At 48.5% G+C, this 25,601-nt stretch overlaps 1 protein-coding gene across 6 annotated transcripts in view; it reads left to right on the plus strand.

The window, feature by feature from the left end:
• Nucleotides 1–301: 301 nt before the first annotated feature.
• mprip (myosin phosphatase Rho interacting protein) overlaps nt 302–25,601 on the plus strand; it is a 39,356-nt gene continuing 14,056 nt past the window's right edge. For 4 of the 6 annotated variants that reach the window (XM_056296658.1, XM_056296657.1, XM_056296661.1 and 1 more), the window contains exons 1-13: nt 302–1,126; nt 5,133–5,210; nt 5,573–5,638; nt 14,177–14,328; nt 14,425–14,509; nt 14,899–15,073; nt 15,218–15,662; nt 17,946–18,072; nt 20,476–20,580; nt 22,597–22,653; nt 25,078–25,146; nt 25,256–25,345; nt 25,491–25,600. In XM_056296658.1, coding sequence (XP_056152633.1) covers nt 1,004–1,126; nt 5,133–5,210; nt 5,573–5,638; nt 14,177–14,328; nt 14,425–14,509; nt 14,899–15,073; nt 15,218–15,662; nt 17,946–18,072; nt 20,476–20,580; nt 22,597–22,653; nt 25,078–25,146; nt 25,256–25,345; nt 25,491–25,600 — 1,682 coding nt within the window. In that variant the 5' untranslated portion in view covers nt 302–1,003. Of the gene's footprint in view, nt 1,127–5,132; nt 5,211–5,572; nt 5,639–13,667; nt 14,089–14,176; nt 14,329–14,424; nt 14,510–14,898; nt 15,074–15,217; nt 15,663–17,945; nt 18,073–20,475; nt 20,581–22,596; nt 22,654–25,077; nt 25,147–25,255; nt 25,346–25,490; nt 25,601 lie in introns of those variants that run through there. The other 2 variants (XM_056296659.1, XM_056296660.1) reach the window with 2 other exon arrangements.

Below are 25,601 nucleotides of genomic sequence, written 5' to 3' on the forward strand. Positions count from 1 at the left end.
GAGCTGCTACCGCGAGATCCCGTGAGATCCCGGCGGTGGGGTCCGTCCACGGGGAGCGAGCTCGGTCGAGCGCAGGAGGAAAATAAACCCACGGGCTCGGCTAACCGAGCCAGTTAGGGATCAAGCCCCGTCTCGGCTCGCCTCGGCACAAGTGATCCGGCAAGAGATGCTTTCTCTGCACGCAGTGTTTCCAACCCGGGAGAACACCGCAACGGTTTAGGTTTTTTTGTGGGGGGGGGGATTTCTTTGGGGAGGGGGGGGTTCTTTTAAACTCGAGTTGGGGGGGGAAAAAAACGCCAGTCTGTGGGAGATTTCACAAGCTAGCATGCGAGCTAGCAGACGGCGCTAACCTAGCTAGCCGGGAGAGGAGCGTTGTGTAAACTTCGCCCGGGCTGCCCGCCGCCGCTGCCGCCGCCGCTACTTGGACTAGTTGCCTCGCTAGCCGCCCCGACCCGCATGCCCTGTTCTTTTCGGCGTTTATGCTTCCGATGGGCGTTTGTTATCACGTAGCGGACACGGTCGCCTCGCCGCCTGGGGCTGACGCCTGGATGCGCACAGTGTTGTTTTCGTGGCTTGCGCCGTCGCGTTATTGATCTCGGGAGAGCCGCTGGCGAGCTAACGCTAGCCAGACCGCTAGCCGCCTCTCTCCGTGGCGACTCCGCTTTGTGGGAACAGGCCATGTACGAGAGAGGCGTTCGTCGCTCGAGCGAGTGATGAGGAGGCTGGCTTGATGGCAGCTTATCACTTATTGGGAAACGGGAATTGGGTGCAGCTAAACACACGAAAGATCGAGGTCGGTTTGAGCCGTGTGCGTGTAACACGCTTGGTTTGATCCCGTTTTCTTTCTTTTTCTGGACGATGCATCGGATCCCCCGACCCTTACCGAAGTAAGGATTGTAGACGCGCAAGCGGAAAAGCCACAGGATTTGCCCCCCGTTGCTGATAAAGTTCTCAACAACAAAGCGAGAGTAGATTCGGGACTTTGGTAGAAAGGCGAAATACCATGTCTACTGCGAAAGAAAACCCCTGTAGGAAGTTTCAGGCGAATATTTTTAACAAGAGTAAATGTCAGAACTGCTTCAAACCACGGGAGCTGCATCTTCTGACGGACCAAGATTTGACCCAGGTAGGTCAAGATGTGCGGCTGTTTGTCATGTTACTGCTGACCACAACCGTGGAAGCCCAAATAGACCGGCATGCAAAATATAAGGGAGATACTTAGCTACCACGTTATTTCTAGGTTTTCAGTCTGCCATTCTTGCCAAACGCCTTTTAGTCAGGTAGGTGTTTGTTTATGCAGGTTAGGTATTTGTTGCTTAGGATTCAAACTCACGACACTTTAGGATGGCTGCTACAGTATAGTGGCTCATCAGTTTTTCTTTCTTCTCCCTCCCCCCCTCTTCCTATCTTAATTAAATGTTTTGCCCCTTAGAGCCATGAAACGCCCTCATTGTTGGTTTGGTATTAAAGCCGGGAGGTTAGTAGCTAATACAGATTGCCAAAAGGAAAACCCTTATGTCGTGAATTCGGGTCCTTAAAGTTCTTCTGCCAAGACAAGAGAAGAGATTGCAACAAGCCCAGATGCAAAGAAAAGGAGGACAGAATGTGTGTTTGTTTTGGCCGAAACGCCAGGCATCTCTCTTCCTTCCACATCTCCCCCACACACAGATAATATATATATATATATATATATATATATATATATATATATATATATATATATCTGCTCGTGTGACAGGATTAAAATGATGAAAGTGAATTATTTGGCCTCTCTATTAACTATGGCTGTATTATCTTTGCCATAGTTAGCATTCTGTTGCCACCCTCAGCTATTCCTTTATCTGCAGATGAGGTGAGCCGAGATGAATAGGAGCACCATCAAACTAAAAAGATTGTATTAGAGGTTTTCTTTGACTCTCTCCTTCACATAAACTCACACACACACACACACACACAGATCATTAGTATAGACTCTCTTGTATCCTGTAATTGATCCCAGGCGATGAGGTCCAGATGGGCCCTTGAACATGGCTTAAGTGCCAAACGGCAACGTCAGCATCCCCTTCGTGTGTTTGTGTGTGTGCGTGCGTGCAGCATACATGTGCACAAATGCTTACTTTCTTTTGTCATGTGTGTAACACATCTTGGAGTTTACTGCAGGTTAACCCTTCAGTGGCAACTCGTCTGAGTCAGGATAGGCGTTTTAAGATTACATCACTTCCTCTAATCCCCCTGTGACCCAGCCCTCGCTGTCTCTAAATGCCTCGATGACGATATCCGTCCATGGAACCAGAAAGGCTTACTGTGCTTGTCTCTTTGAAAGATATGGCATCGGTCCCTACACTCCACTATATCCCACCCACTCAAAAGCATTTGAAAATGCTATCCAGCCTTTCAGTGATCCAAATAGTGTTGACTGTAATGGTTCTGGTAGGAGATTGGCGTAGCAAGAGCAGTTTTGTTTTTGTTTTTTTTGCATCTTCTTTTGAGGGACTCCAACTGGACATTACAAAAACCAATTAGCCCTAACCGCCAGGCATCAATTAGCCACAAGATATTATATAATACCACATGAACAGTGTTAAAGTTCATAGCCTTGTTACAGTCGCAAGAGATAGGGTTTAGAATTTGTGTTAAATTTGATTCCTGTACAGAGACTGTCGGAGGCCCCTCATCCCGCCAAGCTTCACAGTCAGAGACAAACTCAATAAAGTAGTCAGAAGAAGTGGCCAGTGCAGCTGTGTAATGCTGTTAGAGCACCATGAATGGCTCATTAGCCCAAGTGAATTTCAGCCCTAAATGTGTTATTTAGGATTTGAAGGGAGCCGGAGTTACAAGTGCCACTTTCCACCTCCCTTGACGCCCCCTATTTGTCCGATAGATCTGGCACTATGAATGCAACTTTGAAATAGATAGCCCACATGGACGAGTTATCCAAAGGGAAGGGAGCTGAATGTCGGAAGGACAGTATCCAATATAAACAATCTCTTTGTTCGCCACTGCCAGAATAGAAAGTAGACCGGGGGGGGGGAGGGGCCGCCACTGGAGGAGGGGCACATTCTTTTATTTTAGCCTGTGTACTCTTAAAAGGGGGATTTATTTCCTTACAAGGTCCAAATGTGTTTCGATTCTTCGTCACAGTTTTTCTGCCGGTCGCAAGAATGATTTGCCAGCCGAGGGCCCAGATCTTCCGCGGACTTGGCAGTCCCCCACACACACACTGGAGGGGAGAGAAAAGTGATCACACTCGCCTGAAGAGGTGGTGGGAGGCAGGAGAATGATAGAGGATGCAGACGTGTGTGTGTGTGTGTGTGAGAGGGAAAGTGCGAGAAAATGAGAAAAGCTGTGAGACGGGCACGGATATGATGGGAGTTGAGGAGCAGGAGTCACAGGGAGGGAAGGGGTGAAGCGCTCGCTAAAGGAAGTGTGGGATTGGGAATCTGAAACAAAAGTGACTTTGTGGGATCAGTGTTTCCCCAGAGGTTGCTGCTCAGCCCCCACACACTGTGAGGTTACAGGCCATGGTCACCGAGTCAAGTCAAAAGTTTGTCTTTAAAAAGCCTGCAGAATCAACATGTACCAAATGTTCAAAGACAGTGACTGCCTGCAGGGTATCGTCACCGCCATCCTGAAATGATTTGACACCACACAGCGAATCCGAACGCTCCATTACGGTGTCGGTGGGAGGCCTGCCACATTTTAGGATCCCTGTTATGATAATGAAATGACTTTCACATGGGTCCCATCTCGTGTCACACCCAGCTGTGTTTGGTTTTTGCCACGCATAAGCCCCGGCAAACAACAAGCGTGCCCCGTGCTGGAATGAGCATGCCTGCCCTAAGTCACTGTTTAGACGGGCGAGGGGATACGGGCTCCCAGGGATGAGCGGTTCAGCCCCGGGACCCTTGGCCTGCACTCTGGAGGAAATGGGAGAGTTAACCTCACTTGCCTGTGGGAGAAGCCTGAGGTTGAAAGCTAGGGAGAGATTTCAACTGGAGATGTGGTCCGGGAGGAGGAGGTTGGAAGGGTGGCGGGGGTCACCAAAAAAGACTACCAAGGGAGGAAGTGGGACCACTTTGTGTGTGTGTGTGTGTGTGTCTGTAGGTTATGCTGCACGCCACAGGCACAGCTGCTCTTGCTTCGTGCCTTTCTCCCTCCTCTTGATTGGCCCCCCTCTCGCCTGTTTCAGAAACCCTCTCGCTCTCTGTGCAAGGCGAGCGTCAAAGATTGGTAAACTCATTTGTCATCCGCCACCGAATTAACAAAAGTGATTTGATTTATCGGTGTAACGGCCGGCTGTCCTTGGGAAGAAAAAAAAGAAAAAGGTCTTTTAAAGGCCTCGAAGTCATCCGTTTCAATCTGCGCATCTCTACAAGTTCAAACAAGGCACATATAGATTTATGGCAGGCATGCAGTGACACGGAGCAGCAGCGGGGGCCAATATTGGAGCAGCAGACTGATAATCCGATGCTTCTCCACTCCAGGTGAGGCATTCGTTTTGGCCTGGGTGGAGGTGGTAGTGGGGGGTGGGGGTTCGAGAGCTGTTTGCTAACGGTTAACATTTGAAGCGGAGAGGCACGTCCTCAGTGTCGGTGGAAAGCGAAGAGCAGTCATTTTGAAGCGGGCCCGTCGCCCTCCCTCCCTCCCTCCCTCCCTCCAGCCCGCTCCCCTGTGGGAACATGCTCGGCGTTTATATGTTTCCATGTCTTTTGAACTTCTCTCGTTTCCACTGGGTGCCTGTCGTTTGCGGTTAAACAAGTCCGGAAGGTGATTCGGGGGGAGCTGCACGTCGGCATTGTTTGTTTGCAGCTCCTAGACAGTCGGCGGGTGTCTTGTCACAACGGAGGCCTCGTTCTGGTCTCCTCTCTGGCGAGGAAACAGGAAAAGATAGCGCACTCAAGCATGTCATCAAACAGAGCTGATTACACCGAGTGGCTCGCTAACTGGTTTTGTGTGGTTGCAAAAATGCCCTGCAAGAGGAGAGGCAACATCTGGGTCCCAAAAGATCTCTCTCTCTCTCTCTCTCTCCCTCCAGTCACCCCACCCCCACAAATGCACACACTCTCTCTCTCTCTTCCAGTTTTAATGATTGCCTAAATTGCTCTTTTTTTCTCCCCTTCACTCTTTTACAGGCTAAACCTATTTATGGTGGATGGCTGTGCCTGGCCCCGGAGGGAACTGATTTTGACAATCCTATGCAGAGATCCCGAGTAAGAGCATGCACGTAGGCTTGTGTGTGTGTGTGTGTGTGTATATCCGTGTGTGTTTGAAGCAGGGGGGATGGGTGTGTGTATATCCGCTCATGTTTTCTTTCACCCCATAGATATGCACTGTAGTGGTATGTTACAGAAGCTGCATTAAGTACTACAGCCCCCCATTTGAGATAATGGAGGCTTGAACTTTCACCTTCAAATGTGTGTTGGTCTGTTCCGTGTGGCCATCGCCAACATGGAAATAATTCAATGTTCTATTGCTGGTTATTGCTCTTGGAGAGAAGGAGTTGTAAGTTACTGACCACACACTCTCATTGGTAGCCTGGTTAATCAGATAACGCCCGTCTCTCCTCCGATAGAAATGGCAACGGCGATTCTTCGTGCTCTACGAACACGGCTGCCTGCGCTTTGCCCTGGACGAGTCGGTAAGTGGCGTCGCCCCTCCGCTCTCTATAAAACCGCAGTGAGCTAGCTCGCAAATTACTCCTCTTGTTCTCCAGGAAACAGGCGGTAAGCGTCATTTACAGCCCATCGGGCCTACCTGGGAAAGTTGATGACTGTGCTGCAAGCTTATCTCGAGGTGACAGAAATGTAGGGGCTTCTGCACCCGTGTTGCCACCTCTCCGGAAACCTTGCCGCCGGAAACTTCGCACACTCGGTTCATACGGTGGTGAGCGGCACAGCGGAGATAAGCGTGGCGAGGTGGAAGGAAAAGTGTCTAGAGGAACAGTGAAAGGAAAAGCAAAGCTGTGAAGTCGGTGCCCATGCTTAAGCCCGTGTTTGCGCTGGCGGTGTGTCGCCAAGGGAATGTGACACGGGTGACCAAGCCCACAGCGGCTGATCAGGCTGGAGATTAGAGTATTTGTGTGTAAACACTGGGGCCCACACATTATAGCTGGCTAGCCTGCCAGAGACTGCCGTACATGGACTGGATGTTTGCATGTGCGGGTATTTTCATGTAAGTGAAAGGCATATGTGCATTACAAGGGGGGCAACAAAAAAAAAACCCACCACATAATAGCGACAACAGCGTGGGAGCCCAGCTCCTCCATCTCGCCAGCTGTTCCTAGCGGTCTACGTTACATTGAATGAAAAGGAGACGAGAGGCTGTCCCTACACATTTGTGTATGGGGGGGGGGGGGATGAGAAAATGTTGGCGATGTGTTGTCATTGATCTGGAGTGGTGACAAAGGGAGGAAATGCTGTGGGTGCGCACACGTGCGTGTGTTGTTTGTCTCTGTGTGTGTTTCCACTGCGTAATGTGTTTCCAGTGACACCCGTGCTGGTGTGTAACCACGTTTTCCTCTCATTGTAACAGTTTTTCCAAGACTGTCGGCCTCATTGTCCGCGGGTCTTTTCATGTGCTCGGTAGAGCGCTCCGGAAGGCAGGAAAACTGGGTCAGGAAAATGGCTGCTTTGCGCTCGCGACCCACAGGATAGACCCCCCCCCCCAGACAACATGAACTGATACCACAAATCTCATTTCTCATGTTGAGTTAATCATTGTTTACCCAAAGTATCTAGAAAGCAGTAGAGGGCAGTTAGACTTTGTTTTGGGTTAGGGTAATGTATACAGTCTTTTCCGGATGTCCCTCTCCTCCTATAGAGCGAAGAGCTTTGCTGAGGCCTCACCCATTTCTTTCCCTTTTAGAGCTGTTCCTCTTTTGGATTACATTCTCGCTGCTCCGATTGCCTCTCCTTCCCCAACTGTCTCCCCAAGGAGCCCAATTAAAACTGGAGCTTAAAGGAAAAGTTTGGAGCTTTTTTTTGGGGGGGGGGGTTCCCCCTTTTTCTCCCCAATTGTACCCATCCAATTACCCCACTGTTCCGAGCCATCCCAGTCGCTGCTCCACCCCCTCTGCCGAGCCGCGGCGGGCTGCAGACTACTACATGCCTCCTCCGATACATGTGGAGTCACCAGCTGCTTGTTTTTACCTGACAGTGAGGAGTTTCACCAGGGGGATGTATTCCCCCCCCCCCCGATCAGACGCCCCGACTGACCAGAGGAGGCGCTAGAGCAGCGACCAGGGCACATACCCACATCCGGCTTCCCACCTGCAGAAATGGCCAATTGTGTCTATAGGGACGCCTGACCAAGCCGGAGGTAACACGGGGATTCGAACTGGCGATCCCCATGTTAGTAGGCAACGGAATAGACCACTACTCTACCCGGACGCCCTAAGTTTGGAGTTTTTGAAGCCTGTCCATATTTTGTACCTGCCGCTCATGTAGTACATATATGGGTTTCGGTTTCAGAGTCGTCCATCCTTTTCTTCATACTGGACATGCAGGTCCATCTCATCATCCTCCGCTGATGAAACAGCAGTTGATGAAAGAGGAGTTCACAATCCTCGTTCAGCGCAAAAAAACAGCCAAAGATACTGCAAGGTTATTTAAAAAAATGTACAGTAGTTTTTTGTTTTTTTTTTTATTGTTGGTTACAGTCGTTTCCTTCGGTGTTACTCCCTGGCCTACATGCGAATAACAGCCGGAGTCACTCCACCATGGCACAACAAGGTAAACACTTGGAGAGAATTCAGCAATAAAAACAACTGTAAATTTGTAAAATGACCTCTCGAATTCACTATGGACCGCTTTAGCATCATGTTAGCTTTGACTGAACCGTGGAGTGTTTTCTTGCACTGGACGAGGATTGTGGATTTGTTCCCCATTAATTACATTGCACAGTAGATGCCAAGACAAAGATGCATGTCTAGTATGAAGAAAAGGACGGAGGAATGAAAATGAAACATCTATGTGCTACATGAGCAGTGAGTACAAAATAGTGATAGGCTCCCATAAAATTGTGAACTATTCCTTTAACAAGTAGATGGGATAATTGCATGTCGCTGTATTAGTTTTTGTTAATAATGATCCGAGAGGATTGTTGTATATTTTGTGATTCTCCATAGGTACACCATGGAAATGGTCACCGGTGTCCTTGGAGTTCACAGGGATTCAGTATTTTTTCTCAAAGCCACTTCAACAGATTGAATAATTGTTGTTTTTTGGCTGGCTTCTACCCATGGCCTTTAGACGATTGATGTCTTGCCAAACGCTTCCCAAAAACCCTGCTGCCGTTATAATGAAACAATTCATTTAGAATGTCTACTCAATGCCAAAATTATGATTCATTTATTTGTTGTTTGTTGACTAGTCGATGAGTCAAAGTATCATTTCAGTGGGGAAAATTACCGGTGTTAGAGAGGCCAGTTTTCTTCATTATCAAGTTAGTACTTGTACTCTGGGTCAAGCTGCTAGTTGAGGACTGTCCAGATGTTTCACAATGCCGAAGGTTTTATCAAAAACTAACATCAGTCTAGAAGGCGTCCAGGTAGAAGGGTGGTCTATTCCGTTGTCTACCAACACGGGGATCACCGGTTCGAATCCCTGTGTTACCTCCAGCTTGGTCGGGCGTCCCTACAGACGCAATTGGCTGTGTCTGCACGTGGGAAGCCGGATGTGGGTATGTGTCCTGGTCGCTGCACTAGTGCCTCCTCTGGTTGGTCAGGGGCGACTGTTCGGGGGAGGAAAGGGAACTGGGGGGAATAGTGTGATATTCCTATGCACGATGTCCCCCTGGTGAAACTCCTCACTGTCAGGTGAAAAGTGGCTGGCAACTCCACATGTATCGGAGGAGGCATGTGGTAGTCTGTAGCCTTCCCTGGATCGGCAGAGGGGGTGGAGCAGCGACTGGGCCAGCTCGGAAAATAGGGTGATTGGCCAAGTACAATTGGGGAGAAAAGGGGGGGGGCTGACATCAGTCTGAACAGGTACCGCTTTTGCCATATTGTAAATTACTTTTGGGCAACATGGTGGCCCAGTGGTTAGCACTGTTGCCTCACAGCAAGGAGGTCCTGGGTTCGAACCCCAGGCCATCCCAGGTCCTTTCTGTGTGGAGTTTGCATGTTCTCCCCGTGTCTGCGTGGGTTTCCTCCGGGTGCTCCGGTTTCCTCCCACCGTCAAAAAGACAGGCATGTTAGGGTTAATACGCCAGTCTGTGCCCCTGAGCAAGGCATTCGAAAGAAGAACTGGAGTTGGTCCCCGGGTGCTGCAGCTGCCCACTGCTCCTATACAATAGGGTGGGTTAAATGCAGAGAACACATTCATTGTAACCTGTACAATGATGAAATAAACTTGACTTTCTTCTTCATTTTGAAACTTGGTCAGTCTAGTTTTTCTAATAACATAGGTTTTTCCTTGGTTTTTCTTTTTTGTGAAATGATTTCTCTTTCATTGTTGGTTGGCGTTTTGGTCTGACTAGGCTGGAATGCTTTGGCATCATCTAGGTCTAGGGCTGTAATTTGGTTGGCTTGTGTCTCTAAACACAATATTAAATCTGTGATTTCATTTGTGCCTGTCTCCATGAAAGGGCCAAGATGGTCTGGGACTGGGCTACTTATCATGCCTGAGGTGATTGTTAGTAATAACTCCGCTCTTCTCAGCAGAGAGGATGTGACTTAGGCGACCAGCTAGTATGTCAAGAGATACAGAATGAAACACGGCAAACTGTTGGCAACAAGAAGAGACAGCCAGTTAACCAGATCCCATTCGTGGAGGGACTAGATCTTCTCAACCTAGAAAAGTGTGACAGCGTTTTGAGTCTCATAGTTGAGTTGAAGGAGCAGCCTATGGTCACACAGCGAACGGCTATTTTGATCATGTGGGAAAAACTAGTAGCCATAAGCAATGGCATTGTTTGCTTTTTTAATTTTTTTGTTTTTTTACCGGTCGACGCCAAGGCTGTACGTGTACACGTGAAGCCGTAGCCTATTACAGTTGGAACTATTTTAACCATGAGGAGAGGCAGAGATGCTCCCAGGTCTTCGGCAGCATTCCTCTCCCATGCCCATATTTGGTGAACTGCAGCAGGCTCTCTAAAAATCCCAGAACCACAAAGAGTGAGAGAAAAGAGCGTGTGCTAGCCCCCTTCGAAACCACAGGGGAAACTTCAGTCATGCCCCAGACCCAGACATTCCAACGCACGGCCCGCCACGGCACGCACCCACTTCTGAAGAAGCTTTGGGGGGGGGGGGGGATTGGGGCTGCAAGGCATCTTAATGGTCGGACGGTTTGAGAATGGTTGCCTTCACGTCACAAAATGTCGTTCCCTTTTACATTCGTTCAGCCGGGGTGCCCTCCTCCGCGGTGGGAATATCGCTCACCCCTCATGAAACAATTGCAAGTAGGGTTTTCTATTTCTGCGTGATGTGAATGACCAAGTAAGAGCCAGTTTTAGTCTTAATCCCTGCTGGATGTGAGCTTAGGTCAGACCCACAAGGAACCTTTTGGCCGAGCATCAAAACAACACTGATTCTGCAGGAAAAATTTTCGATGCCATTAAATAGTGCTGGGCAACATGGAAAATATTATCATGATGATCATATGGAATTTTTCACGATATTGATATATCACAATATCGGCTTACATATGCAAAAATACCATCTTCAGCTGAAGTTTTTGTCCTCATTTTGTGAGAAATTTTCAGTAATAGATTCTCGTTAACATTAATTTAGACAAGATAATTAAAGTTTTGTATTACCATATGAAATTTTTCAAATTTCATCTCGATATGATACCTTTGAGAGACGGTCATAATGAATTATTGCCCCAGCCCTACTGTGAAGTACATAATTAGACTGAGGTTGACTCTGACTGCACAGCACAGTGATAAACGAATGGACAGATGGAAAGTGAAAGGAATATGAACAGTCATGGAAAATCCTTTTTGCTGAGATGGGTAGAAATTGGGAGAGAAAGACCACCCAGTGAGTACTCGGGTTGAAAGGTCAATGGCCGTGAGAACAAATTGGGGGGGGGGGTCATCCACTGCCTCTGCTAGGCTCCAAAACTGCCCCTGCCCCTCGACGACATTCAGCAAACAGAACAGACCCGTTATTGAGTCGCCACATCTTGTCAGGTAAAATCCCAATTGACAACCTTACCATTGCCCCCCCCCGACCCCCCCCCTCAGTGTCCACCAGGTGTTGAAACCACGGTGCTGCTGCTTTATGGCCCACTGCAAGCAATTGCAACAGGCAGCCCAAGTGGGGTGGGGTGGGGGGGGGTCTAGGAAAAGTTCGACTGGCAGTTCCTGTCTGTTAAGCGCTTGGAGAGGAGTTTTGATGGCGGGCACTGCGTGTCTGGGCATATAATCCCATATAAAACAGCAGCCACTAGTCCACAGCTCGCCGCGGCAGCCTTCTGCCGGCACTGCCTTCGCCTGTAAAAGCCTCCTGAAGGATTTATCATTTATAGAGTGGGTGTGCTCCACTTCATTCTAAAGCTGGCTCCGTTGGGTTTTTTCACACCGCTTTTACAGTCTACTTGGGAAGGTCTCGCTAGTTTACTGTTCAGCTTGGGCTGCAGTTGGACAAAAAGTACCCCACATTTCTGCATAGGGGGAATTGTTTACAGTAGTTGAGTTATGGCTTGACCATATTCAACATGGCATTTCGCCTTTAACGGCCCATTGAATTTTTAGTAGTAGTATAAAAACGGTTTACTTGATTTACTAGCATGGTCCATATTGTCCGTTTGTCTATCTAAGGGGGTTTTTTTTGCTGCTGCATTTCATTGCCGGCTCTTGTGTCTTGATCCCGGAGCAGCTGAACTCCGAAGAAGAGCCTGTGAGAAAGTTGTTTTAATAATATCCTGCTGTGCGACTAAAAATAGCCGGCCCCATGGAAGGGGGACACAATCGGAGGATATGGGATTTGATCTCGTGTGTAGAAGTCGGACCCGTTATAATTCATCTGCTTTTGAATGGCAGTCTTGGCATATACTTCTCCTTTGTTTTGGTGCCAGTAGCAGAGGGCAGTTTCTAAGCAACAGTTAGCTTGCCTCCTTTTTGCACAGGATGAGGATCAGCCCGCACTTATACAACCTTCATCGTGGCGGCAAGCAAATACAAAGAACTGGCCCTACATCTGCAGCGGTGTCCATGCGCTATCTGTGAGAACACATGGAGGTTCACGGCCGGCAAGCCAAATAGTTGTTGGATTAAGTAAAGATCTGGTTTTTTTTTTTTTCAGTCTTACTGTAACAGTTCCAGCATCCGTCCCTAGTCCTGAAGTTCCAACAAGCAAGGCACATTCTGCTTAAACAGGAAGCTTAGGCGACTATATAAAAGCCAGGGGTCTGGGTTATCACAAACATACCGGAGCTTTGAGGGTGGGAAGCAGAAAGGCTCGAGCCGTATCAATATACGGTCGAAACGGTAGAAACCAGAAATCCCGTCTCGTACCGTCACGCCAAAGCCTGTATTTACCCTGCTGGCTTTGCACCGCACATATGTTGCAGGACTGTACATGTGCCTGTCGCCTGCAATAAATAAGATGAAATTCCCCCTCAGCACACAAACACACACGTGTGTGCACAGTCATAGCCTTCGACTGAGTCCTTCTGCAGCCTTTGAGTTTTAAGTGTGACCCAGTGTAATTGCCATATTTGGCAGTCCCTGGGGGTTTACTGGCAGATCTTAATAAAGCTGGATCTTTGTTGAATGGCCTTAAAAGGAACTGGGGAGTGAGACGGCACCTGTTTTACATCTGCAGCAAGTAAAGCCAAGCAAAGCCTGATAACGGCACTTCAGCGTTCAGACCAGACAGAGAAAGCACAGAGGTCTGAGAGGAAGTTTAGGCGAATTCGGCGCTCCAATGTTGATGGGACATTTTCTTATCAGGTAGAAATAACAGTGAGATCATTATCCAGTCCCCCCCAAAGCAAACATAGCTGAAGTTTACTCCTATATATTGTCAATGGCTAATTGAACTTGTAGTTCTGCCAGCCAAAAATTATGTCCATATTTTATTTCAGCTCCAAAAATGTGTGTTTCTGAAAGTCTTTTTTTATTGAAACAGATAGCGCCTCAGAGGAAATCTGTCTGGGAAAAAGAATGATTGGGGTTATTCATATCATATAGTAAGCGTCGCGAATGAAGAGTTGCTCAAAAGAATTGGATGAGGGCGTCTGGATAGCGTAGCGGTCTATTCCGTTGCCTACCAACACGGGGATCATCAATTTGAATCCCCGTGTTACCTCCGGCTTGGTCGGGCATCCCTACAGTCACAGTTGGCCGTGTCTGCGAGTGGGAAGCTGGATGTGGCTATGTGTCCTGGTCGCTGCACTTGCGCCTCCTCTGGTCGGTCGGGGCGCCTGTTCGGGGGGGAGGGGGAATAGCGTTATCCTCCCACACGCTACGTCCCCCTTGTGAAACTCCTCACTGTCAGGTGAAGAGAAGCGGCTGGCAGCTTATCAGAGGAGGCATGTGATAGTCTGCGGCCCTCCCCGGATCAGCATACGGGGGGCAGCGACCGGGACAGCTCGGAAGAATGGGGTAATTGGCCAAGTACAATTGGGGAGAAAAAAAAGCGGGGGGTCCCCCAAAAAAAGAATTGGACGAAATGTACTGTACTTCTCCCGGATTGTACCCTTGATGCAGATGTACAGCCTATTCGGACCTACTGTGAGTAGATCTGACTACTCTGCAGACCTACTCTGGTCCCACACACACTCACATACACAACAAAGCAGCTTCAGCCCAGCCCTCCATTTTCTGTCATCCGACCTATTCACTCAGTGGGCACTGCCATTGAAAAGGGTTCCCTTGTTACCATGGCAACCTGACTAACAGCGGCACGACCTTCCAGTTGGCGCTGTCGCATGAGCCAGAGCGGTAGAAGAGGAAGGAATGACCGAGGCGAGAACCGAGAAGAGTCACTGTGCCAGGCTGAAAGAGTTATTGTGATACCCGATGAGCCAAAGCAATGAAATGTGCACATTACTTGGTCATGTTTTCCACTTCAGACCCTCAGTTTTGTGCTATACATGATGTGACACCAAATGATGTCAGCCGCCACACACACCAGACATGGTAACAAAACCAGACACCTCTCTGAAAGGATAAAGTAACTTTGGTTAATAATTCAGGCCACAAGTAAAATATGTTGTTTGTCTGCCAGCCAAGCACGCTGCCTCAGGGTACGGTGAACATGAACCTGTGTACAGACGTCATCGACGCTGAGCCCAGGACGGGCCAGAAGAATGCCCTGTGCATCATCACGCCTGATCAGGAGTACTACATCAGAGGAGAGAATAAAGAGATTATCAATGGGTACGTTTGGTCCTTCTGGCAGTGTATTTGTCAAGTGACAAGTCAGGCAACGGCATACATGGCTAAGTTGTAACGCTGTTGTGCGTTTGTTGTCAGGTGGAGCGAGCAGCTGGTTGTGTACCCCAGGACCAACAAGCAGAATCAGAAGAAGAAACGCAAGGTGGAGCCCACAACTTCTCAGGTAATCCTCTGGACACCTCACTTTTTGGCATAGTTTTAGCCAAACAACCTGATTGGACAGAGATGTTTTTCCCACGCTCCCCGTAAAGCAGTACTAGTGGCTACGGCTTATTGGTTGCTATGTGAAGAAGAGGCCCCTTCTGTCACTATTACTGGTACCAGTTGCTGTGAAGACATCAGACCCATCATAACTGTGACAAAGACCCTTGCTCGTGTTATGCAGTACAATAATACACCATACAGAATATGCAAAATCAAATGTAGAAAAATTACTTGTATTTAGTGAATTTAGCTTGCTAGCTGTCATCTGTAACTCCTGGAATCACAGTGAGATGCAGTCCCTTTATACCGGAATGTGTTTTTGATTCTCTAACGTATCTGTGTGTTCAGGAGCCTGGTCCAGCCAAGGTAGCGGTAACGGGCTCGGGTATTCCCGAGTCAGAGAAAGTGCCAGACTCCAGCTCCATCATCTGGCAAGAGGAGCTGAGCCAAAGGGAAGCCGAAGGAGCCACTGTGTGGTCGGCTGCTGACCTGCCCCCCTTGGGGTCACCACTGCCCCCCGCAGGTAGGGTGAAATGGCACCTTCAACTCCATTCTTGGTCTCAAATTGTTGATAGACATACATAATACATACATAATCATATTTCCAGAGGAGAGCATATGTGCATTGGATGTCATGTGATGTGGTTTTATGTGTCTGTGCATCCAGGTGACTGCGCCTCTGTAGGTCAAGGCTCTGACACGGGCTCTCTGAACGGCGATGAGGTGGACCGGGGTAGCCTGCCGCTCCACGGCACAGCACCCCACCAAGCTAATGACCTCCTCTCCCCCACGGGCTCCTGCTCCAGCCTGGGCGGCATCCCGCGCTGCCTCTCGCCAGCACCCAGCGACCCGTTCCCCTCCGGTAGCTCCCTGCTCTCCAATGGCTCCCACATCAGCGGCTCGGTTAGCTCTCTGGACTCTGATGCTAGCGGCAGCACGGTGACTAGCACCGACAGCCACCAGCCAACTCACAGGGGGGGCTACTCCCACAGTCACCACGACACACCCCGCTCCCGACGCCTGGAGGCCGAGGCCCGGAAGGCAGAGAAGAGAAGCAGGTTGAGGAGCCCCGACAGGCAGGACAGGGAAGCTGTCCTCAGTCCTGAGAGGAGGTCAGTGGCTCTGCTGTCTCCGCTGGCTGCTTGTTTGTCCTGCTGTTGTCTCGCATGCTCTTCTATACTTGTGTTCCCAACTATCTTGTGTCTTTAAGTGTGTTTCTGTGACACTATGGAGGGATAAAATGTCCATCAGCCTCCATCAAGTCATACCTTTCAGTGTAAAAGAGGCCTGGTCTGACCTTGATTTAAAGCAGGTCTGTGCACCAAAGAGTTCAGAGTTCTCCTAATATATCTAACCTGTCTTAACCTTGTTGCCGTTTCTGCCAGGTATAGCATTTAATCAGCCACTAATTTAGCTTAGTGAACCAGGTTAGTGGACTGGCTTCTTGGAATGCCAGCATCCCGCTAGCAGACACCGCAGTCTGGAAATACTAGAATGACGAGCTTATCCTTTTAAAGGCATACACGAACACAGACAGTATGGTGACGCAAGTACTTACACAGCCCGTAATACACGCACCTGCACTCAAAGCTGACGCGTCTACAGTAACAACGTGTTAGGGGAAGTGGGATTTCTGCCTCTGAATCTCCCCTTTTCCATGAATAAGTGTATCTGCTTCGGGGGAAGGTATTGGTACTTAATATCGCCTCCCCCTGCTGGTTTGTATCAGCAATCATACTCTTTGGAGGCACACACTGTATAAACAGGCAGGCTCTGTACTTTCCATTCAGTAATCTGCCCCTCAGCCCCCGGCTCTGTTCTCGGAAAGGTCACAGGTCATACACACACACAGAGGAGAGGGCAGTATTTCAAACAAACCGAATGGGTGAGGCCTGGAGAGGGGTCATCTTTTTTCCTCTGGACCTACTTCCTGCTCTGCGCAGCTCCTCCATCCAAACCAGGCCTGTGAGGAAAAAGTGGAGGGAACACATAACAGCAGGGCTCAACCCTGTTATGGGTCCACTTGTGCCACTTTTGAATTAAAGGGGAACAGACATTTTCTCACATGTGAGAATGTACAAGCACACGAACACACACACACACACACACACACAGTCGCAGACCCGGTGCCACTACAACCCTGACAGTCGGTGAGGCTGTTATGGACCATTGAACTAATATACCCCTGATCCCTTCTGCTCCTCCTTCTCTCCCATCTTTGGCCTTGTAAGAAGAGCCGATTTTGCTAAGGGGTCCCAAACAAAGATGGCGTTTAGGGGAAAATGGTAATTTGATATTTTCCACTGCCTCTCACATGCGGCCTTCTTTTAAAGTGAATTGCTCTGCCAGTTAATAAAAGGTTATGAGTGTGAATGTCCACCCCGTGGACCCACCACCTGCGGGGATGAGCATTGGGGTAGGGTGCAGTGCAGGGGGGGCATGCTGACTTCTGGCATCACTGACTGGTCTGGGAGGAGACCCCCCGGGGGTGGACCCAGAACTTGCTGGAGGGACCACATGTCCATTCTGGCCTGGGAACGCCTTGGGATCCCCCAGGAGGAGCTGGAGGGCATTGCTGGGGTGAGGGACGTCTGGAGTGCCCTACTTAGCTCGCCGGCACCGCGACCCGACCCCGAGGAAGCGGCTGATGATGAAAGAGAGAGAGAGTGTGTGGATGTGTCAGTGTACCCCTGTGTCTAAGGTTTTGCTGATAATAATAGTAAACTTTATATCACACCTTTCTGAACAACGTTACAAGGTGCCTTAGCCTAAGCCGACCCTAGTTGGTGCTTTTCTGGGATCTCACATTCCAGCGTTCACTGCCTTATCTGATATGGTAGACCTTGCCATAAGGTGTACTTCATGCACCAGTGCTTCATATAGAGCCCATTCCAGTGTCTGTCTGACTGATGCTCACTGAACAACTCTCCCTTTTTATCTTTTGTCCTGGTTGCTTAACTGTTGTGGTTGATATGATGCACCCCCTTGAGCTTTAAACCTGCGTTTGTTTGTTGTTGTTTTTTTGAAAGCCACTTTATTTTAGTCATTGTGCAGTTGTTTGGTTACAATGAAATTTGTCTACTGCATTTAACCCATCCTGTTGTATAGGAGGAGTGGGCAACTCCACTTCTTCTTTCCATTGCCTTGCTCAGGGGCACAGGCAGGAGTATTAACCCTAACACGCATGTCTTTTTGATGGTGGGAGGAAACCGGAGCACCCGGAGGAAACCCACCACAGACACGGGGAGAACATGCAAACTCCACACAGAAAGGACCCGGGACAGCCCGGGATTCGAACCCAGGACCTTGCCGCGAGGCAACAACACTAACCGCTGGGCCTCTGTGCCGCCCATTTGTGTGTGTATTTACACGTGCGTGTTGTGTGTTGATTGCAGCCGCTCCGGTGTGATTGAGAAGTTGGAGGCCCTGGAGCTAGAGAACGCGGAGAGGATGGAGGTGGAGGAGGCTGGAAGGAGCGGAGCCAGACAGGGCCGCAGTGAGCACCGACGCTTCCAAAGAGAGGTAATACTGCTCTGTGTGTGTGTGTGTGTGTGTGTGTGTGTGTGTGTGTGTGTGGATGGATGCAGTTGTCTGCATATCAGGGGGATCGGCTGGGTATCAGCCGGGACCTCCCTAATCGATTTGATAAATGTTGCTATTTCAAGAATATTACGCTATTGTAAATATTGCGATTCAATATTTTTAAGGCTCCATCTCCTTATCTATGGTAAAATGTGAAAACTGCAATAATTCAAAGACAGTGTACGACAAAATTCATTCATTTTAAGTCCAGCGTGTTAAAATATGAGTATGCTTGGGATTCAGGGGAAATGCTGCGATATTAAAATGGTCACAGCCCGGTATTGTGATTTTGCACTGATTCAAATTTAGCTTTCCCCACCCCCTACTGCACAAGTCTCCATGCTAACACTGCCAGCATTGTGTATCTGTGTACAATGGCTGTGTAATGAGTTGTAAACAGTTTTTAAACAACATCACATGGCAGGACGCAGACGTGGGCTTGGCTTTTGGACCTATGAGCTTGCCTTGTGCCTTTTCACCTCTTATGTCCTGCCCACCCTACTCCACCCCTCAACCCCCAACCCCCTACCCCCACCCCCCACCCCCTGCTGTCCTGCCTTTGTTTTGGTGGGAGGTCAGAGGTCAGCCGTGTGTGCTGTATTCATTTCCAGTTTCCACTCTGTGGTGGGATTCCCCTGGTGATTGCACTTCCCTTTTCCCACCCTGGCCTGCCCTGCCCGGGGCTGAAATAGCTTACTCTCTATGAACAGATTCTATATGTTTATATATAGACTCTGTAGGCACGGGGCAAGATTTTGGCATCGGAAGCGTTCTGGTTCCCATATCCGTTTTAGTCCGAGTAGTGTTGACCAATCACGTTTGAGTAAGCGGCGAGTTCTCCAGTAACGTGCTTTGGTTGTATGTTGATAACAGTTGATGTGGGGAGCGAAAGAGGCGGAAACGCGTTGGCCAAAAATTTTGTCCGGGCCTAAAACGCCAACAAAAAGTATCGATGTTTATGTATTGTGAGGAGAAATGTTTGACTCTTGTCGACCACTTGAGAAACAATCCGGTTGTAGACGGCATCTCTCGACTCCCAACTCCATTCTCACATCTCAAGTCGCTCATCTGACTGTAAATGATGACGGGCGCACAGAAGAGGGACTCTTAATGGGAAAGGAAGAGAGCAGCCAGCAACTAGCCCTGAAACATTGGCCATTGAGACTAAATTGTCTCTGGGTCAAAAAAGTCAGAACCCAGAGACTAAATCATCTTCAGACGATTTAGTCTCTGGGTTCTGAGTTTGGAAATAGCTCAATAGCCCCTCCTCAGAAGCGCTGAGATGCTGAGACATAAAGTCACAGACGGCTGTCATCAAGTCAAACCCAGGAAGCTTGTTTATGTCTTTTTTTTTAACCACCTCTTCAGCTTTGTCACTTTTTTTTTCAGACCCCCCCCCCCAATTGTATCCAGCCAATTACCCCACTCTTCCAAGCCGTCCTGGTCGCTGCTCCACCCCCTCTCCCAATCCGGGGAGGGCTGCAGACTACCACATGTCTCCTCCCATACATGTGGAGTCGCCAGCCGCTTCTTTTCACCTGACAGTGAGAAGTTTCGCCAGGGGGATGTAACATGTGGGAGGATCACGCTATCTCCGCCAGTCCCCCCCCCCCAAACTGGCGCCCCGACCGACCAGAGGAGGCGCTAGTGCAGCGACCAGGACACATACCCACATCCGACTTCCCACCCGCAGACACGGCCAATTGTGTCTGTGGGGACGCCCGACCAAGCCAACGGTAACACAGGGATTCGAACCAGCGATCCCCGTGTTGGTAGGCAACGGAATAGACCGCTATGCTACCTGGACGCCCTGGCTTTGTCACAAGTTTTAATGTGGGACAGTATAGTTAAGAGAAGAGATCAAGCTGCCAACACCTTTTTTTTTTTTTTCAAAATAAAATCTTGCATGTACATTGACATGCAGAGGTATTGTGTCAGATCGCTGCCGTCCAACATCCAGTTGCATACAGAGTTAAAGACTGCATGTTTTGCTTCTCACCGTCAGTGTGCGTTCTTTGTTTTCATTCTTTCTGGTTTACTGGATTGCCATGCTGAGCTCAGCCTCAGAAAATATGTGGGTTTGACAAGAAAGCATTGGTTATGGTGACATTTATTCACTGAAACATAATTTCCCACCAGGGCCCAAGCAGACACAAAACAGATTATATCCTCCTCTTCAAAAGTCAGGATGTCTGATGTTCTTTATTCCTCTGTCTGATTGTTTGATTCTTCTGTCTGTGACTGTTGGCTATTTTTTTTGTTTTTTTTTTTGCTGATCAAGTACATTTTATTCAAATCCAACGGTGTGCAAAACACTGAATTGTCCATTTGTGTTTGTTCCAGGAGCAGAGGCATGACCTGGGTCAGGGCCTGGACTTTACCTCCACCTTACCCCCACTGAGGAGAGCCAAGTCCCTGGACCGACGGACCACCGAGTCGGTCATGACAGTGAGTTCCCACTCTTGTCCCAGTTTTGTACAGTTGTCTGATCGAGGTCCCCGACGTCTGTTGTAAAAACGATTTAAACAAAACTGATATGACTGCATCTCTTAACCCACTTCCTGGAAGAGGTACCGCCAGGTGACGATTACTTCATAGCATAACACTTGGGAAGAATCCAGTAAAATGATGGTTGGTCAAGCGTCTTTGTGATGTTTAATTTATTTCAAACAAGATGTGGTTGGCTCTATATCAGACAGTAGGTTGTCTGGCATTTTGTCAATGAATGACGGGGTTTAAAGTAGCCTGCTTGGTGTGTCAAATCTGCATCTTCTGAGTCAGCACAATATGGTAGTAAGGAGTACTTGTAGGAAAAAACCCAGGGAGTCAGCCACTGTTGTTTATTCAAGGTGTTTATTGTGCGTGTGTGTGCTGAAAAGGGGAGGGGGTTGCCGTGGCCTTTAACACAATACCTCTGCTTGTTTTCTTAAGCTGTAGGGCCCTGAGATCGGCGTCAGCGCCAGGCGTTTAGCTGTGCCGAGAGAGGCGGTGTTAGCCAACGGAGTTAGGAGCATTAAAAATTGAGAAAGGTCTTGGTCGATGTCCCGCGACTTCCAGCAGAGCTCAGCTGGCAGCCAAGCTCATTGCATTCATGGCAGTTTTGCTGAAAAACTGCTTCTTTGACTTAGTCAAAAAATAACCCTCCAAATGAGTGGAAAATGGGACCGTTTTAAAGGCTTAAGTGGCTATGGACCACAATGGCTACCACATAACTTGTGATGTCATGAGTTTGAATCCAGCACATAACATACCCAGTTTAATCCCTCTGTCCCTTTCTTGCACGTCCAATAGATTAAAAAAGGATATGGATCATGTAGCACATATGTAGTTGGTAGGGATACCCCTTGACTTGAGGATTTGGGTGCAAGCCCATGTTTTAGCAAACATCCAACCTGACTGAGACACTAAATCCTTATCAACTCCTGGGCTTCTATTCTTTTCTTTTTTTTCTGGACTTCTATTCTTATTTGGTAGAGCTGTTGCACCTCTGGATTTGAAAATGTAGGAGAAATACTCTTCATCCTCATTTCATCCAGGATGAAACCCGGCTCCATTCATGATTATTAATTCCTCCTGAACTTTTAAGTTGCCTTGTCTCCCCAAGTCTGACCTGCGAAGACTAATCCTGTTTCTCTGACCTCGGTGTGGTTGTGTGAGGGTGTGGCTGCTGTAGGTCAATCCTCCATCCTCCAGGGGGCAGTGTGGCTCCCCTCTTCCCCCTCTCCCGTCCAGGTCGTCCTCCTCCTGCTACCACTGTATGCAGCTTTTGCCCTCTTTGAGCTTTCACTGTTCTTGTGCTGTGTGTCTTTTGCGATGTTTCTGTTCACGGATGAGTGTGTAAGTGTGCCACAACTTAGCATTGCTTCCCAATGCCACAGTTCACGTGTGTGTTGCGCCCACTGTGTGGAATCACAGACCACAGTGACATTTAGCGCTGGGTTCTGCAGTATCGGCGAGAGCAGCTTGCAGAAGAGCAGCAGAACTGACAGAAGTTGCCCCTAGCCAGAAGCCCACATTTAGACGATCTCATGTCTTCCCATTCGGTTTTTCGGAGCCGTTGGCAGGGTCAACTTCTAACCTCAGCTGAGTGGCACGTGTGTCTTTTCTTCTGTGCTTAACTGATGTTTTCTCCCCCTGGGTTTAACAGTGAAGATTATTTTTCGACTCAGTGTGACGTATTTGACAGTGCTGGGAAAAGAAACGGTTTAAAGATTTAACACGTTTTTAAAACCTGTACTCTGCTTTGACCTTTGACTTGGGCTCAGGTAAGCGGTTGTCGACTTGCTACTGCTTCGACCGAATGTGTTTCCAAATACTATATGGGTTAATTAGCGTTATTTGCATTTTGAGCAGCTCTTGGGTGATCTTGCATGATGAAACATCCTAAACACGCCCGAGTTTTTTTTCCCCCCTCACATCTGTTTTGAGAGCTAGTGCCTCACTGCCCTTTGTGTTTCCCCCCAGCCGGATCTGCTGAACTTCAAGAAGGGTTGGATGGTGAAACTGGATGAGCAAGGACAGGTACTGTATTATCTGGTAACCTACCACTGCAGCTGTGTAGCGCTCTTATGAAGAGAAATTAGTGAAATTTTAATAAAAGGAAGCTCTGACATGTGTCGCCATGTTCCCCGATCAGTGTTTTGATATGTGAGTCAAACCCTAAATCTCTTGAATGTATTGAATTACTAACTGCAATTGAAACCGCACTGCTAATATAACAATTTGAATTTTAAGCATGTACTCCTGACTCCATCACACACATACAGAAGTCATCAAGGACTTGAGTTAGGGCTTGTATCCATATAGTGTTTTTTTTTTCTGAGCACCAGCGCCTTTTTACAACTGTTCCTAATGAGGACGCGTAAAGAAGAAGTGCTTCACCCAGCTTCTCTTTTCAGAGCGCTCTGACTTTTTTGTCCGGCCGCTCTGAGCGCTTCTGGTTGAAAATCTCTGAACTTCTCAAAAAGGCGCTGGTGTCATCACTGTCGCTCCTGAATTGTAGCTGGCGAATTTCCCCGCTCTTCCGAGCCCTCCCAGTCGCCGCTTCACCCACCCCCCGCCGATCCGGGGAGGGCTGCGGACTACCGCATGCCTCCTCCGATACATGTGGCCGCTTCTTTTTGCCTGACAGTGAGGAGTTTTGCCAGGGAGACATAGCGCTCGGGAGGATCACACTATTCCCCCAGTCTCCCCCCCCCCCCCCAAACAAGCGCCCCGACCAACCAGAGGAGCCGCTAGTGCAGCAACCAGGACACATACCCACATCCGGCTTCCCACCCGCAGACACAGCCGATTGTGTCTGCAAGGAAGCCCAACTAAGCCAGAGGTAACGCAGGGATTCGAACCGGCGGTCCCCATGTTGGTAGGCAACGGAATAGACCACTACGCTATCTGGATGCCCTCTCCAATCATGTATTAGATGGGGCGGGACTCCAACAATAAAGTGAATATTTCACTCAATATCAGGACCGTTTTAGAGAGAGGCTTACAGTTACTTCCGTTGTAAAGCTAAGAGAATCAGAATACTTTATTCATCCCTGAGGGGAAATTGGGTAAAAGAGGTTTACTTTTAGTTCGCTGCCATTTGATGACAATGGCACTATTTGATAGTGTACAAAGCTCATCCGTACAAATTATGAGGGCAAGCATCCTCCGGTTGGGGCTCATGGTTAAAAAAAACAATGTCAAACAAGTAGATAGTAAAAATAACAAATGGCTAATAAAAAGCAAAGGGGCGATGCTAGACTGTCATACAACTGTGTGGTGATTTGTTGTCATAGGAACAAAACTCAAGCGAAGCATTTTTTTTTTCTCTCTCTCTCACTGCTGCACTTTTCTGCCAGAGGAAAACGCTTTATGGACACACCAGCGCTTAATTGCAGTGCCCTGCCAGCGCTTTTCTGCCAGAGAAAAACACTATATGGACACACGTATACATACACACACATCTAGTGGTCAGTTCAGAAGACATTTGAAGTGTTCACCTAAAGCACTCTTGGAAGGTTTGTAGCATGCTGTGGCCGTTAGAGATCTGGCCAGTCTTGATGTCAAAGCTGCAATACACAACACTTAAAAGAGGGAGATAGCTCCTTGGGGCCTTTGATGTCTGTGTCTATAAAAAGACATGTGAGGGTTCGTACTCCTGTCTGTGCCCCTGAGCAAGGCAATGGAAGGAGGAACTGGAGTTGGTCCCCGGGCGCTGCAGCTGTGCACTGCTCCTATACAATAGGATGGGTTAAATGCAGAGAACAAATTCATTGTAAGAATACAATTCGTTGTAAAGGTACAATGACAAAATAAAGTGGCTTTCATATAACGTATGGAGCTGGAGTGTGTCAGTAGCTACCGACTCTGTCGTCTCCCGCTTAAGTCGTCTCACTGATTCCAAGGGAGTACTTGGCAACACGCGAGACAAATTCTTAATTTCTAAAGATCACAGAGGATTTGGGCGGCACGGTGGCACAGTGATTAACGCGGTCGCCTCACAGCAAGAAGGTCCTGGGTTCGAGCCCCGGGGTAGTCCAGCCTTGGGGGGGTTGTCCCGGGTCGTCCTCTGTGTGGAGTTTGCATGTTTCCCCCGTGTCTGTGTGGGTTTCCTCTGTGTGCTCCGGTTTCCTCCCACAGTCCAAAGACATGTAGGTCAGGTGAATCCGCCTTACTAAATTGTCTCTAAGTGTGAATGTGTGTGTGTGTGGGGGGGGGGGGGATGGTGATGGACTGGCAGCCTGCCCAGGGTGTCTCCCCGCCTGCCACCCAATGACTGCTGGGATAGGCTCCAGCATCCCCGCAACCCTGAGTAAGGATAAGCAGTTTGGAGAATGAATGAACAGAGGATTTTTATTGCCACAGGATAATTTTCATGCTTTTTTTCCAATATGGACTATTGCTTTGACAGAACACTGTCTTTGAACTTAGTGTAACCTGCCTCTGTTTTGTCTCCTGCAGTGGAAGAAATATTGGTTTGTGCTAACAGACCACAGCCTCCGATATTATAAGGACTCCATTGCCGAAGAGGTGACCTGTCAATTTCTTTTGTAACCATTTACTGCAGTTTTTTTTCTCCCATTTTACCAATTAAATTTCTTTTCTTTTTTTCCTGTATGCCATGCTTCCATCAACACAGGCTTCTGACCTGGATGGCGAGATTGACCTGTCTGCTTGCTACAATGTGACTGAATACCAGGCTCAACGCAACTATGGTTTCCAAATACATGTAGGCAAAACTGCTCTTTCATAGCATGTGATCTATATTTTTCACGATTATTTTTTTCATAGTTATTTTTGGAAGATTAAGAGATGTCTGTTGTGCTGAACTTGGTGTTCACCTCTTCAACTTTTGCTGGTTTTCTATCCTTTAGACCGGAGAGGGAGTTTACACTCTGTCGGCCATGACAGCAGGTATACGAAGGAACTGGATCCAGGCAGTCATGAAGAATGTCAGACCATCCACTGCTCCTGATGTGGCAAGG

The sequence above is a fragment of the Lampris incognitus genome, chromosome 17, assembly GCF_029633865.1.
Source record: "Lampris incognitus isolate fLamInc1 chromosome 17, fLamInc1.hap2, whole genome shotgun sequence".
NCBI lineage: Eukaryota > Metazoa > Chordata > Actinopteri > Lampriformes > Lampridae > Lampris > Lampris incognitus.